General features: G+C 50.5%; 1 protein-coding gene across 1 annotated transcript; it reads left to right on the forward strand.

The window, feature by feature from the left end:
• The first annotated feature begins 432 nt into the window (after window positions 1-432).
• Window positions 433-8270, forward strand: ky (kyphoscoliosis peptidase). The gene is made up of 7 exons (XM_060051429.1): window positions 433-486; window positions 2238-3055; window positions 4440-4554; window positions 5030-5147; window positions 5349-5540; window positions 5653-5843; window positions 6424-8270. Exons 2-7 carry the CDS (start codon window positions 2258-2260, stop codon window positions 7737-7739), a joined length of 2730 nt encoding a protein of 909 aa, XP_059907412.1. The 5' UTR covers window positions 433-486; window positions 2238-2257; the 3' UTR covers window positions 7740-8270.
• The last annotated feature ends 7447 nt before the right edge of the window (window positions 8271-15717 follow it).

Consider the following 15717-nt stretch of genomic DNA (forward strand, 5'->3'; position numbering starts at 1 on the left):
ATACACAAACATAGGCGCACATAAACACAGAAACACACACACACACACACACACGCATTCAATCATACAAGCTACCAAGACCACACATGCATCTGGGAGAATGCAGGCATGTAAATTACACATATCAACACAGACGCGCACACACACACACACACACACACACACACACACACACACACACACACACACACACACACACACACACACACACACACACACACACACACACAGCACACACACGCGCGGCGCGGCATACGTCAGACTCCTGAGCTGGCCCCCGCCCCATTGGCTGCCGTTGGCTGGCTGTTGGTATTTTTAGTCTGTTATTCTTGGGGGCCGGGGCTTGGGGAGTATATAAGCCCTTACCCCGGCCACGGAGCACAGTCACCGGGTCGTCGTGGAAACGTCAACCTCTCAACCCCCCCACCCCCCCCCACCCCAACCCCCACGACAACACCCTGCAGGCTTCTCTCAGGTCCTCTAAGGGTGAGTAGAAGGTGTAAGCTGTGACGTCACCTGTTCACCTGTGTGGCGGGGGAACCCGGTTCTGACAGGTATCTGGAGAGGGTGAAGGTTCAGAGATGGACATGACAGAGGCGCTGTCCATCGTAGGGTGTTGGGATAATGTTGACAATATGTCACTTCAGTCTGTTGCTTCAGAGGCCCAATCCGATTTCTACCCCTTACCCCTTGCCCTTGTTTTGAAGGGGTAAGGGGAAGGCGTAGAAATGATTAGAAATGGGATTGGGCCTTAGGCCCAATCCCATTTCTACCCCTTACGCCTTCCCCTTAATAACAAGGGCGAGGGGTAAGGGGTAGAAATGGGATTGGGCCAAAATGTACAGGAGAGGCCAGAAGAGAAGAAGGGTGAAGTGTTGTTGTTTGTTCTTATTGCACTGTGGGTCGGAGTTAAACGCAATTTCGATACCTCTGTGTGTCTGGCACATATTTTGAAATTGACAATAAAGTTGACTTGGACTTTGAAGGGAAGTGGGTTCAAATGTTGAGCAGAGTAGAGCAGGTCGTCTAGAGTACTGGAAGGTTGCTGGTTTGATTCCATCCTGGCTGTGTTGACTGGTGAGTTGTCCCACCTTTTCTGATGGTGTGTGTGTGTGTGTGTGTGTGTGTGATAAAATAAAATATAAGCTAACACCTAACACCTTACATCCTGGGAGGGAAATTGGTGATGCTGTGAGTGGTTTCGGAGCCCAGGTGAGGGTGTTCTCTCAGACGTGTTAGGCTGATGGAAGGCTGCATGTCCTTCCTGCCTTTCTACGGCTGGCCTACATCTCCTGAACCCCCACACTTACTGTGTGTGGAGGACAATACTCTTCTGCTGAATCTCATATCCCATAGTTCATCTGGGTTCCTGTTCACATTGATCATCTCTACCGCTTGGTTACCAATAGGCCCCAAGTGCTTCTGTTTCAGGGAAGGTTATGTTACTGTAAGGTTACTGTTAGGTTATTGTTAAGTGCGGTTGAAAGCGTAGTCTAAGCTCTAAGGTCTACTTCAAAGTGAGACCTTAGAGTGTAAGTACGTTTTAAGGTTGGTTGGCCAGATTAGAAGATTAGAAGTTTAGGTCAGTGGGAATGTTATCAATGGTGGTGATGGAGATGATTTATATGCCATAAGGCGGACACTAAAGTCCAAAGAGTCTTAATATCAGGTTTAGCATGGGTGGCCCCAGACGGAATTGAACCCCTAACCCATAACCCCCTTGGCAGTGTTAATGACCTGCTTTGCCAGTTGAGATACATAGAACTAGATGCTAGTCCCAGGGAAACATTTGCCCTAAAATCCACGACTAAAAATAAAAGGTGTGTATGGTCGCCTTGGACTGATCGGTCACATTATCCGGCCATCCTTCTGGACTGTGGTACAACTGCCAGCAGTAATGTGGTCCGTGTTTAACTCCAGGTTTCTGTCTGAGACAAAGATGAATGACCACTGGCCCCCCGTCTTCATTTATGGTCATTAATAGACAGGCTATAATTGCTAATTCATCACTGTCTAGTTAAAAGTTCCCGATAAGGAATATTCACTCGCGTGTTTCACTTCCATCGCGTTCGGCGGTGACTTATTTTGGCGGCGGCTGCCCTCAGAGTTCAACAACATCACAAATAGGAAAAACACACGGTGGGTTCAGACGTCAACTAGGGCTAAACCCAGCCGACAGAACGCAGAGGGGTTAGGGTGTAATAGAGCGTCCGTCTTCTGTCTCTCCACCTTCACAGGACGCCCGGCAGCGAGCATCATGTCAGCGGACGTAGCCATCCAGAAGTTCTCCTTCCCCTTCACCTGTATCGCCGGCCACGCCCCTCCAGGTGAGCAGAGCCAGAGGGCGTGTCCACAGGTTAAGAAGCTGGAGGCTTCCACCGTCGGTGTTCTGAGACCCATCGCCATCGTTGGAACCCTGGTCATGAATGGGACAGGAGCTGGCTCGAAGATGGACTTAAAGACAGACTCAAAGATAGACTCAAAGATGGAGTTAAAGACAGACTTAGAGACAGAGGTAAAGTCAGACTTAAAGATGGACTTTAAGATGGACTTAAAGACAGACTTAAAGACAGACTTACAGACAAATTCAAAGACAGACTCAAAGATGGACTTAAAGACAGACTTGATGCCGGACTTAAAGACAACGGTAAAGTTAGACTTAAAGACAGACTTAAAGAAGGACTCAAAGACAGGTTTAAAGACAGTCTCAAAGATCGGTTTGAAGGCCACCCCAGGGGCCCGACTCCAGCTGGGCCCCTCTGCCTCCGCCCCGGGGGTCCAGAGCGCGGTGCTCTCCGGGCGCGGCGTGTTCGAGAGGCTGGCGGCGGAGAGCGAGGACACACGCCCGGCCGCCAAGAGGCAGCTGTCCTCGGAGAGTGCCGCCCGCACCGTCGCCGTGGTGAAGAAAAGCGCCGTGAGGAAGGAGCCGGAGGGAGCGGCGAAGACGGGCCTGAGGGGGGCGGCGCCCGGGAAGCGTCGGCGCAGGAAGGACCTGTTCTCCGGCTCGCAGGCGTTCAGCCGGGTCGACGCCCACGCAATCAGGGCCGGGGCCGAGGTGAGCGGCGGCGGCGTTGCACCCGGACACCGCCACAGTCTCAGGTTGCACAACATCACAGAGAACCCCGTGAGACACCCCGGGAATGCTTTTACCTCAAGTAGCTCCCGGGAGAGGGAGGGCCTTTTAATACACAAGAACCCAGACGGGAACAGAGTTCTCCAACACATCCCAATACAAAGCGTCACAGAAGCCAAATGGAACAGCTAATACCACAGGCTTTGGGGGCGTGTCTGGGCCACCGCGCCTGCAGCGGGTGGTGTGGTCGCCGCACACAAGCCTTATGAGAGCAACCCTAAAAGGCTGATTATGGTTTCACGTTGACGCAACGCGAGGACCATGCAGACGCCTCGCCACAGTCGTGAACCTGTTTTGGTCCAATCACAGCCCTTGTTGCTGCGTCGCCTCGACACAAGGTTACAACACGTCAGGCCCCTTGCGGTGGACGCGAGGAGGGTCCATGAACCCCTTTGCGTTGCGTCGATGTGGAACCATAATCAACCCTTAAGGCCCGGCTCCCAAAGGTCAGCCACGTTCCATGGGAGACGTCCGTGGACGTGGACAAAGCACAGTTTCCAGCGAACTAGTTAGTGGGGTCCTATTTATACAACGGCCGGGTGGTGGAGGGGGGGCTAATGGAGAGGCACCTGCCATAAGATTAAACACAAGCGGGACAGAGTTCTGGCCGCGACACAACATGGAGGCTTCTGTACAATTTAGAAGGGAGAAGACAGACATCTATTCACCACACAGGCACACATTTAAGACATGTATCACAACACGTATGATTCATAACATTCATGTATGTTGTACAAGCATACTTCTAAGTGTATGTTTATCCACATGTGTTCTACATGTTTGGTTCTTTTTATATGTTCCCAACATGGGGGATTAATAACAAGTATGTGCTACTATGGTACATAGCACATATGTTCTCAACACATACGGCTACTTCTACACCAGTCTGGTTTTCCAAGCGCGAGTTCTCCAGTGCTGAGACCGGCCATGGCAGTTCACCCCAACAATGGTCAATAGACTGAGTAAAAGGTTCTCTCCCTTTGTACTGGAAGCTGTGCCTCTATTGATTCAGAGATAACAATACTGCTTGAATACTGCTGAATGTTTGATACTCAGTTGGTAAAACCTTTACCAATTTTGTTGACAAGTTTTGGGAAATACACACTTCAAATAAATAACCAAAAATAAAAGTATCTCATTCCAGAAATATCTACGATATAGATATCACTGTGTGTCCAATGGTAATGTATTGTTTGTACACTTTCGTCCAGTTTTAACAGTATTTTTAAAAGAGACAATGAAATCTGTAACACATTTCAGCACTAATATCAAGCTTCCCATGCTGTGTTTCGCCGTGTGGTTCCAGCTGAAGCAGAAGTGTGTGTATGAGGTGAAGACGATCGCCCAGAACGTCACGCAGGAAGCGCGGACTGAGCTGGAGAGGCTGCGAGCCATCTGGGTCTGGTTGTGCCACAACATAGGTGGGTTTGGCTCCAGCCCTGATCCCTACCCTCCCCCCCTCCACTCCCCAAACCCCCCCACCGATTCTGCTGCTCTGAACTTAGTTAGCAATACTTTAAAGCCACTTCAAGACAGACGTTTAGTTAGCAATACTTTAAGGCAACTCAAAGGTTCGAGTTTAGCTTGCAATACTTGAACGCAACTATATGTTCAAGTTTAGTGAGAGATACATTAACACAACTATGAGGTTCAAGTTTAGTTGAAGATAAATTAACGCAACTATGATGTTCAAGTTTTGTTAGCGATACTTTAAGGCCACTATATGGTTGAAGTTTAGTTAGCAATACTTTAAGGCAACTATAAGGTTCAAGTTTAGTTATTGATACATATAAGGTTCAGGTTTAGTTAGCCGTACTTTAAGGCAACTATAAGGTTCAGAGATATTGACGTACCCTTGGTTAATATTGAAGTTGTACTGCGTGTGTTGCTCTGCAGAGTACGATGTGAGCGGGTACCTGGGCCAGTCGGAGAAGCTGTCCTCCCCGGAGGAGGTGATCGCTGCAGGGAAGGGCGTCTGCTGTGGCTACTCCAGCCTCTGTCTGGAGATGTGCCGGTCAGAGTCCCTGCATCCCTCCGTTTACCTAACCCTAGCTCCATCCGCCTCCTCTAGTCGTCCACCACCCCAATGGATCAGCCATTGATCATATGATTTATAAATATATACATATAGATGTATATATATATAGATGTATCGTATGATGTAGTAATGACAATTACCATGTAGTGATATCTCTGCTCCCTGGTGTGTGTTCAGAGAGGTGGGCCTCCAGTGCCAGGAAGTCCCCGGCCACAGCAAGGGCATCGGACACCGGCCGGGTCAGAGCCTCCGGGACGTGCGGTCGGACCACATGTGGAACGCCGTGCTGCTGGGGGGGCAGTGGTTCCTAATGGACGCCTGCTGGGGCGCCGGTCGTGTCGACATGGAGCACAAGAGCTTCGTCAAGAAGTAAGACGCAGACTCAGAAGCATTCACCGAGAGGGAACCGAGACGATGGAAAGTCCTCTGGAGGTCTGAGTCTTCACCTCAAACCCTCCGCTGTGTTGCTTTGACTCTCAAGGTTCGATGATTTCTACTTCCTTACTGATCCGGAGGACTTTGTGGAGTCTCACTACCCTGACAAGGAGGAGTGGCAGCTCCTGGACCAGCACATCTCCCGGGAGGAGTTTGAGATGCGGGTCTTCAAGACCTCCACGTTCTTCTCCCTGGGCCTGAAGCTCATCCAGCCGCAGCACTTCTACATGCTCACAGGTGGGCCTCTTGCTTTAGTAAATGGTAAATGGACTGCAATTATGTAGCGCTTTTATCCAAAGCGCTTCCCAATATTGCCTGACCTTCACCCATTCATACACATGCATACACATCACACAACGACGGGGGAGTCAACCATTTAAGGCGACAGCCAGCTCGTCAAGGAGCAGTTAGAGTTAGGTGCCTTGCCCAGGGACACCTCGACACTAAGCTAGGAGGAGCCGGGGATCGAACTAGCAATCTTGGGGTTACCGGCGAACCAGCTCTACCTCCTGAGCTACTGCCTTTAGTGATGAGTTGGTTTCACATCACTCCTGGTCAAAGTTCACTTTGGAGACTTTGGAGGATTCACAGGAAGCAAAGCTAAAATAGTTATGCCGTGTCCCCAAAATAAAGCAGGAACAACCTCAATTGTAAACGAGGTACAACAAGTTATTTTGTGTTGTTGCCAATCAGTTGCACCTCAGTAGACATTAACAGTTATACTTTAATCCCGTCACAGGGTGGTCCCTGATTTGACCAATCAGAAACAGCCCTTGCGACGAGTTCTGTTCATCCAGCGCTGTGTTTCCGTCCTTAGATGACGGGGAGGTGAACCTGTCCATCAGCTCCTCCAGGTCAGTGACCTACACCTATGACATCACCCCACGACATGACTTCCTGCACGGGGGCGCCGCCGAGCAAAAGGAAACCAGCGGCTCCTCTTGGGGCCTGCTGACCATCTCGCACCGCACCATGCGTCTGCAGATCCTGCCCCCCACCCAGGGGACCTACGACGTCAGGGTGTACGCCCGGCCCGAGCTGGCCTCCACCCCGCTGAGCTGGGTCTGCTCCTTCACCGTGGAGTGCCCGGCCCCCAGGGCCATGGAGGAGATCCCCGAAAACCCCTTCCTGTCCTGGGGCCTGCAGGCCGGTTCCGAGGCCCTGGGCATGGCCCCGGGAGGCTCCCCGGGGACTCAGGTGCTGGAGGTGGAAGAGGGCGAGCTGGAGCTGACGATGAAGACCTCCCGGTCTCTGATGGCGCTGTGCGAGCTGGTCCACCCGGGGCTGGAGCCCGCCCTCACAAAGCGATGCCTGACTACGCAGATCCGCCCGGACGGGCTGACGGTCCACGCGCTTTGCCCGTCCCGCGGCTTCTACCGCCTGTCCGTGTTCGTGCGGGACTACGACAAGCCGGAGGACCGCTTCCAGAACGCCGCAAACTTCCTGCTGCACTGCAAGGTGGCGGCCCAGGTCGAGCTGTTCCCGCCGGGCCTTGGCTCGGAGTGCGGCCCGGGGACCCGCACGCTGAAGGCGGGCCTGTCCAAGTTCAGCCACACGGGGGCGCTGGTGAGCACGCAGCAGGGGAAGTGCAACGTCACCTTCCACAATCAGCACGACCTGGAGCTCCACACCGTGCTGGGGAGGGCGGAGGGCCAGGCGCCGGCCGTCCGCCTGGAGCGCCACCTCTTCTTCGCCTTCACCGACAGCAAGGTGACGGTGAGCACCAGCCTGCCCGGCCCGGGGGTGTACCGCCTGGGGCTCTACGCCCGGAACGCCCCCGGCGCCAACTTCAACCCCATGTGTGACTTTGTCCTGAGGAGCAGCTGCGAGCAGCCGGGGCCTCCTTTCCCCAGCACTTACACCGCCTGGGGGAAGGGCTGCGTGCTGTTCGAGCCCCGCGTGGGTCTGTTGGAGCCCGCCGCCTGGGTCCGCTTCAGGGTCAGGGTCCCGGGGGCCAAGAAGGTGAGCGCGATTGGGGAGGAGAGGGTGGAGCTGAAGATGAACAAAAGCCGGGTGTGGGAGGGGGATGTGTTCACAGGGGGCGTCCGACAGGTCCAGCTGGCGGCCTCTTCGGAGGACGACGGAGCCATGGCCGTCATGTTGGCCTTTGACATCAGGCAGAGTGAGGAGTAACGTCGGCCACCCTGAAACCACTCGGACGCTAAACGCTTTTCTTCAGAAGCCCTTTGATACAGGCTTGGCCAAACAGGGGGTCCGTGTCCATGACCGATGCCCGAGGCTGGTCCGGACGTTTAGCATTGTTGCTTTTTTATTTTTCTCGAGTGCCATTACGTGAGAGCCCTTTGAAGTTGACACAAAACAGGTAGGCAGCCAATCACAAACAAGCTTGGTCGGACGGCCCTTAGAGAAGCCTTCCTGCCATTGTCCCCCCGCATTCTGGCACCTCTTTGTGGCGTGCCGCGAGACCCAGTGCTCAGGTTCGGGGACTCAAAGCCCAGGGAGGAAATGCAAGGATTTATTGCCCCCTGTCCTAGCCAGACAGGAGGGCAGCAGCACACTGCTGACTGGCATATTCCCCCATGGAGCTCCGAACTGCTCGCTGGTCAAGGGTGGGGAACATACCAGTACACATGCTAGCCAAGGCCTCCGCTGTAACCACGATTGTTTAAACGACGGGCGGTAATAAAAACATTGTTTTTAAAACCTTGAGTCTCTTGACTGTTTATTAACCAGGTAGCCATTGAGGATTTATGATTGTAATCAGGGATGCAAACAATTAATCGATTATCGATTAATTGTCGATAAGAGATTACTCGATTAAAATAAATTACTTGCAATTAATCGCATTTTTAACCCGTAATTCCCCAACCGTCCACGTGAGGGCGCGCTTGACGCCAGACGTACTTGATGCACACGCGGGAACACAAGCGGGAACACAAGCGAAGCAGGACAAGACAAACGAAAAGCGGGACACTGACACGATGAAGAGGGCAAAACGGAGTGCAGTATGGAGCCACTTTAAGTTGGTTAATGACGACAAAGACGCCAAATGCACAATATGTGGAAGTATTTTAAAGTACAACAACTAAACGACTTTGTTGAAATACCACCTAAATGTGTCACATTCAGAAGGAAATTCAGCTTCTCAGAAGAATTGCCGCTTATCAATTAATCGATCATCGATCGATAAGATGAAACAACTATCGATTAATGAATTACTCGATAATTTGCATCCCTAATTGTAATGGTCTACCTTTCCTGTTTAGGATTTTAGGTCAAATTTAGGATTGATAATCCCAGTGAAATGGTTTGTTTAAACTGGTTTTAACAACTTACTTGATGATCAAGGACAAATGCTCACCTTGCATCATTATGACCAAAGTCTGCTAACCAATAGATCCATGTGGTACATAGTCTGGTAACCAGTTAACTACTGGTGTGAGTTAATCATCAGATATCACAGAATGTGTCGCAAAATGTAGCCTGTCCGATGACAGTACACCACCCCCATAGTCCTACTGTGGGGTCCAGCAGTCACTCAGGACTCTGTTCTGGGCCGCTGCCTTGTGTGAGTTTCATCCTATTTCCATGATGTAGGCGATCCATAAGGGAGTTTAACACAGTGTGGTTTTCTGGGCCATGGATGTGAAGGGAGGAGGCAGACGACTTACCCCTCCTACACCACGGCGCACACACCTCAAGATTAGCCAACTAGGGGGGTACCCCCCAAAGGCCAGTCTTGGTCCTGGGTATCCTGGACCCCTTTTGGGGGGGGGGCATAAAATAAGATCCTACTGCTCGTTCAAACACAGAAACACAACACAAGGGAGATAAAATACAGATAAAATAGAGGGGAGAGAAAGGGGGAGGGAAGGAGAGGGATTGACAGAATATATGGATAATAATATAAGGGAGAGGGAGGTTAGAGGGTAGACAGAGAAGGAGGAGAAAAGAGGGGAGAGTTAGAGAGGGGTAAACTGAATAAAAGGGAGTGAGAGGGAGGAAGGAAGGATGAGGGAATGAAAGCGGAGAAGGGAGAAAGACAGAGCAAAAGTGAGAGATGGAACTAGGAGAGGGAGAGAGAGGGAGAGAGAAAAAGAGAGAGAGAGAGGAAGCTCTGATGTCAGAAGATATCCATGGTAGCTGCCATATCTGCCTGGCAACATTACAAGGACACGCACACACAACCATGCACACCACACGCACACCCTCTCCTTTACTCAGTGGTGCATGCGCTCACACTCACACTCACAGGGAAAGGGGATGTGTAGAGTGATTCCACACATACCCACAGCTCTATTGCAGCTGCCTTTCCATCCGTGATGGTTAATAATTACACAAACACACACACATTCAGATAATCACAGACACACATACATGTGCCCAGACAAGAATGTGCACACGCATAAAGATAGCCTTGCTTGATTAGTTTTGTGCCCCCCCCTGAGGAACCAGGACCCCCCGCGGCCCCATACATGAGGGGGGGGGGGGGGGGGGGGGGGGCACTCTCCTGCATTGTTCAGAGGGTCCTGAACGATGGGTGTCAGACGCTTGAAGTGATAAAACAGAACGCAAACAACAAACTTTAGAAATATTTCATCGATTACTTGGTGCAATAAATACGACAGTTAGATTATATAAAGCATCAGTCACAGGATAAAAACTGAAGTTACAGTAGTTTTGTGCAATTGCAAAATCGATTTCACTCCATCTTGTGAACACTGCCCTTTAAAAAAAAAAAACAAGGTTGAAATTATTTCGGCAAATAAAGAAGTTATTTTCTTCTCTTACGTGTTGTGCCAGTTATTTTTAATCTAAATGTTGACGTCTGGCCGACAGAATAAATAAGCCCTTGTTTTTTCGATGCCCACATCTATTTCAGTCGTCTAGACATCAAACATTGATGATTTGATTCATGTGATCTTCCCTTTGTGCCAACAGGATACCAAAATCTCTGGATCTCAGGTGTGGGAACAACAATACCTGAGAAAATAACTAGAGGAATTAAACTACTATCAACCCCTGTCGGACAGATACCCCAAACTAAACATCTCTTATCCCGAAACGCTTTATCAGTGCCCAGAGGTTTTTGTTTAGTTAGAAAACTATTTTTCTCAGAACCCACCCCTCTTAATACGAACAAGGACGTGACGGAATACGAGTGTTAAAAGTCTAAAAAGTGCATACATTCCAAATCACTGAATCTCTTTCGAACCCCGGAGCCGAACTCGCAACCAATCAGAAGCCTGTATTCCCTCATATGGTGATTTGTTTCACGGTATGAGGACAGCAGGTCTGGAGTGAAACACCAAACTTTGTTTTTTCTCCTATAACTTCAGCTAGAGAGGACCGCCAGAGAGGAGGGTGCGGGACACACTGAGACTGTAGGCTTTCCGGCATTCCCTCCCCGACTCAGGCCGGGTGCTGACAGCACATTTCACTCGACCCTCTCAGACTTTGAGAGTGTGTTCTCTACACCCCGGTGAAATGTGTTTTCTAATCAGACGCCATCTTCTTTCCGGGACAGCACGTCGGCCATTTTACGAAACTCAATACGCGGAGGCGCGACCGTGGCGACGTCGAGGAGGCCAGCCTGAGTGCGGCTTTTTGATTGGTTCTCTGAACGACGGCGAGCCCTCTGGCTGTCTCTGCGGTGTCCCCGCCCTCCTCTCGTAATCATGTTACATTGAATCGGAATATTGCGTTACATCGTATCGGAATAACGTGTGAAATCGGAACACATGCTAAATAATGTAGTACTTGTAATAAGATTAGTATTAATAGTGTAACTGTGTAGCTAACGTTGTTGCTATTTTGACTCTGATATGTATAACATCTAACCTGACCCTACCGCGACCCTTTGAGTGCTGCCCGGCGACCGACCAGCTGATCTGTCGGGGATTGGGAGCCCTGTGCGGTGGCCATGGTGGCTCTCCCCTCAGTACAGCCTGGTAGAGACCAGCCGTGAGCTCCTCTGCTGTCACAGACGGCTGCTCTCGAAGGCATGACATAACGACAGGCTGAGAGCAACTGTTGCTTCTAGCACACAGCTTCAAGAGATCCGTTTAGGGAAGCCAAGTGTTCACGTCAAAATAGAAAACCCTCGTTTGTCAGCCGAGGATTTAGCGCTAATCGCCGTTCAAATCTGCTTTTAAAAAACGCCCCCCACACACACATAATCTTGGGCTGGGGGTTCGTTCCAATGGCAACTCGCTTTGGAAATCTTGTTAAATATTATCAATACATATATGTGTATTATACTTCAATATCAGTCGAGGAAAGAGCATCAGCGGCCTGGGAGCAGGGATTGGCAAGGTCCTCAAAGGGTTCAGGGGTCAGTAAGCCCCACATGTAAAACACACGGCACAAGTACACTTCAGGGACAGCGTTGAGTAAGGAACCACGACCCGTGGTAGGGAAGGCACCGTCTCGACCCCAGGGCTGAGGGCTAGTGCGTGTCACTGCTGACCCCATGGACAAAGCGTGGCTCCCGTCCAGACGGGACGAGAGCTCCTTTTGTCGCCTACTATTCACAGCCAGTGACCTCCCGGTTCACAGGGCACTACAGTAGACTACAGGTAATGACTACATACAACCTGCGGCTAAGAGGACCCTTCATCTTGAAAACGGGTCATCTTTTATTGCTATAGACAAATGAAGATGCAGCCACTCCGCGGAGGAGAACAGGCTGGTCACGAGGAGCAGGTTGGAGAGGAAAGGCTGTAGAGGACAAGGGGACATGCATAGGACCTTGGACATCACCAGAGAGAGATTCTGGCAACATCACACACATACAAACGACGGGTTTAACCCCCGGTAGGACCCGAACCGCGTCCCAGACATGGTGCATGGACACCGGGGGGTAGCTGGGTTGTTTATGCGAACAGCGACATAACAAAGTGCTCCCTCTCCCCATGCTGAGGCCTCTCCGTGCCGCCGTGGCAACCAGACAAGACAACAGGTGTGCTGGGGATTGGGTGACCAGAGAGAAGGAGCGATTCTTAGGAAAATCCACCAGGGACCGGGCAGAATTACAGACTCCTCGTGCCAGTCGAGGAATAGCGGCAGCGGCCAGCCAACCCTCATTAACACCCCCCTTCCCCCCCCCCCCAGACACACACACTCTCAATCTCACGCACATGCACACTCTCTCTATCTCACGCACACACACACACACACTCCCTATCATGCACACAATCTCATACCCACACACACTCTATCTCACGAGCACCAACACTCCCACACAGGAGCTCCCCTCTCAGGGTGGTTCCAGGAGGTTGTGCTGTCGTGTGTCTGTGTCTCTTCCTCACTACTCTGGGTTCTGTCTGGTGAGCCCAGAGGCCGGCGGAGGGCTGCCCTGAGCCCCCAGCTCACCTGCTGACACGCTCTCTGCTCTCTGCAACGCAACGCTGGCAGCTAAACTCAGAGCGTGGTGAGCGCTGGTCTGGACCCGTAAACAACACAGGTCTGGGGGTCTGTTCACATACATCCCCGCCACCCCCGCACCCCCCACCCCTCCCTTAACGATCCCCTTGGCTTTAACGAAGACACACTGACAGACAGACAGAAAGACAGACAGACGAACGGACAGAGATGATCTACAGAGGGGGGTCGAACAGGTCCGGCTGTGTCTGGAGGTCCAGCTGGCTGTTGGTCTCGATCTCTCTGCTATATCTCTACTCTCTGATGAACTGCTCGATGTCCAGGCGACGGGTTAAGGAGCAAAACACAAGGACCAACACCAACACACACTGCTGCTCTGACCTGACTGCTGACCTTACATACGCATCGTTGGTTAATCTCCTATAGAAGGATCTGAAAACCTCCTGTAGATACTCTATGGTGTGATTAGCCCATTCTTGTTATGAAGTTCTACTGTGGGTACATGCTGCTCGTTACATTAGCATTTTACATGAGCATATTAAGTAAATATTTGGGTAGATTAACTGGAGTGTTCATTTGTAGAGCTAGTGCTCTTGATCTCCTGCGGCGAGATGCTGTTCCTGGTCCTCTTCACCTTCTTCATCTCCTTCTGGGAACACAGAGGAGCAGCACCTGACTGTCAACCAGGACTGCCACTGGGCAGCTCTTAAAGGGCCCAGTGTTACCACCAGCTGTGGTGCGGGTTACCACAGGCAATTTCAAAGTCCAACCCTTAGTGACTATACAAGTGGGAGTGTATGATGGAGAGAGGAACCGTCCATCCTATCCAGTGGACTGTACCGATTGGTCCGCTAATCCGTCCATCATACGTCGCGGGTCTATTTTGAAAAGGCTCAATGAGCCCACCCACTTGACCCCTGGTGGAAACGTGAAATACTGCATATATATAAATATATATATCCTGAAGTACTTTATATATTTACCATGGCAATTGATTGACTTGTTGATTTTACGACTCAGTGTCATGTGAACAAGAAAATAACCGAAAAACAAAAGAGAAGTCCAGTTTCTGTCATACTTTATCTAAAGATGTGCATGCTGGAGAAGACGGTGCTAATAAAGAGAAAACACAGCACTGTGTGCATGTTCATTCAGCGCTCTACGCTCTCTCCATTCAGCAGCGGTCAGAGGTCTAAACACGACGACACCAGAGCGAGAGCAGAGTCCTACCGTGGTGCAGCGTCCCAGCGTCTCTTACAGTACTCACCACAGAGAGAAATCACACGTTTAGGGTCTCTTAAAACACGATAAACAGCTGTAATAAGGAGTCTTATTGTTGTTAAGGTGGGTTTGATAACCATCATAGTCAGTGATGCCAGATTAGGCCAGATTTCCCGCACAATCTGGCCAAATTGACCATAATCCCCCTGAAGGTGAATCACAAACACTTTGTATGGAACGTCTGTATTGACCTGTCTTCACGCACATATCTTCATAGTAGCATAGTGCAATTAGGTGTGTGTCAATTGAAAAACAAAGAGGTGGCTGTTGGCAGCAGTGTTACCAGATCCTGCCCAATCAGGCAACCCTGGCTGCAACACTGGTTGGCCGCAAACAAGCTAGGTGTTCGTGTCCAGAAAGGGTTTGGGTTTTTCAGGCGTTTCATAGCTCATGAAGTGAAGGGAGACAGGAGCTGAAGTGATGTGACGGCAGCGAGGTGAGAGTGTGTGTGTGTGTTTGTGTGTTTCTGTCGGTGTGCGTACGTGAGAGACAGTGTGAAAGAGAGGGAGTGTGTGTGTGTGTGTGTGTGTGTGGGTGTCTGTGTGTGTGTGTGAGATTGTATGTATGCAGGGGTGTAGCCAGGACATCGAATACTCCGTGGTGCACTCACCGGAAATTACGATCACGACTGCCGCCGCGGCTCCCCCCCCCGCAATAAACATCCCACTTTGAATGGTGGACTTTTTACGCCTAGCAGCTATAAAAAGCTAAAAAAACTATAAAAACTACAAAATGACTATTAATGCAGGCTATGTGGAAAATGTGCCGACTTTGGCTCGGCCTGGCTCCGCCCTCTTCCGCTACGTGGCTAAGATGGCTGCCGTTAAGTACGAAAAGTGTACATAGCCACACACTTCGCGATTTGACCGTTTTGAGCACACCATCCGGGTCCTTTCAGTACACTTAATTTCGCCCGATCTGAATCGGAACACGGCACATGTGGTTGGTTAGGGGTAGGCCCTGAATGACGTTGAGGACCTTTTCCCCACCCTGGTGAGGGGGGAAAAAAAGAAAAAAAGTTGTGCGTTCACGTGATCAGGGCATGTCTAAAGGACAATTCCGGTATTTAGCACATTGAGCCCCCTTTCTGGTTTGTCTAGGATGAAATATAGTGGTTGACACACCGAAATGAGACAGGACTATTGATCCTGTATTTCCTCAGGTTTTTGGCTCATTTCGATTCGCCCCCGCCTGCTTCAGAATGGCTGGCTTTGGCATTCACAAACCTGTCCTTAAAACAACCCTAAACGTCCGTTTTCAGAAATATGCAACTCACCAAGTGGTTAGTGGTGTTCTTTGATGTTCCTAATCAAATATCGTAGCGAAATACAGTTTATGTCGTGTTTTATTTGGCGTTTCGTAAATCCCATTGAAACGGAAACCGGACCGGAACCGGAACCGGAAATGGGCTGTTTATGTTTGGCTGTTTGTTTTGTTGTAGTCTTTTCGCCCGGTTCTCTGTGCTTCCTTTCCTTTTTTTTTTTAC

The sequence above is a fragment of the Gadus macrocephalus genome, chromosome 5 (assembly GCF_031168955.1).
Source record: "Gadus macrocephalus chromosome 5, ASM3116895v1".
Lineage (NCBI taxonomy): Eukaryota > Metazoa > Chordata > Actinopteri > Gadiformes > Gadidae > Gadus > Gadus macrocephalus.

Coding starts and splice junctions, on each gene's coding strand:
- ky (XM_060051429.1), top strand. CDS start 2,258: ATGTCAGCGGACGTAGCCATCCAGAAGTTCTCCTTCCCCTTCACCTGT. Junction 4,555..5,029: donor CTGGTTGTGCCACAACATAG/GTGGGTTTGGCT, acceptor GTTGCTCTGCAG/AGTACGATGTGAGCGGGTAC. Junction 5,541..5,652: donor CACAAGAGCTTCGTCAAGAA/GTAAGACGCAGA, acceptor TTGACTCTCAAG/GTTCGATGATTTCTACTTCC.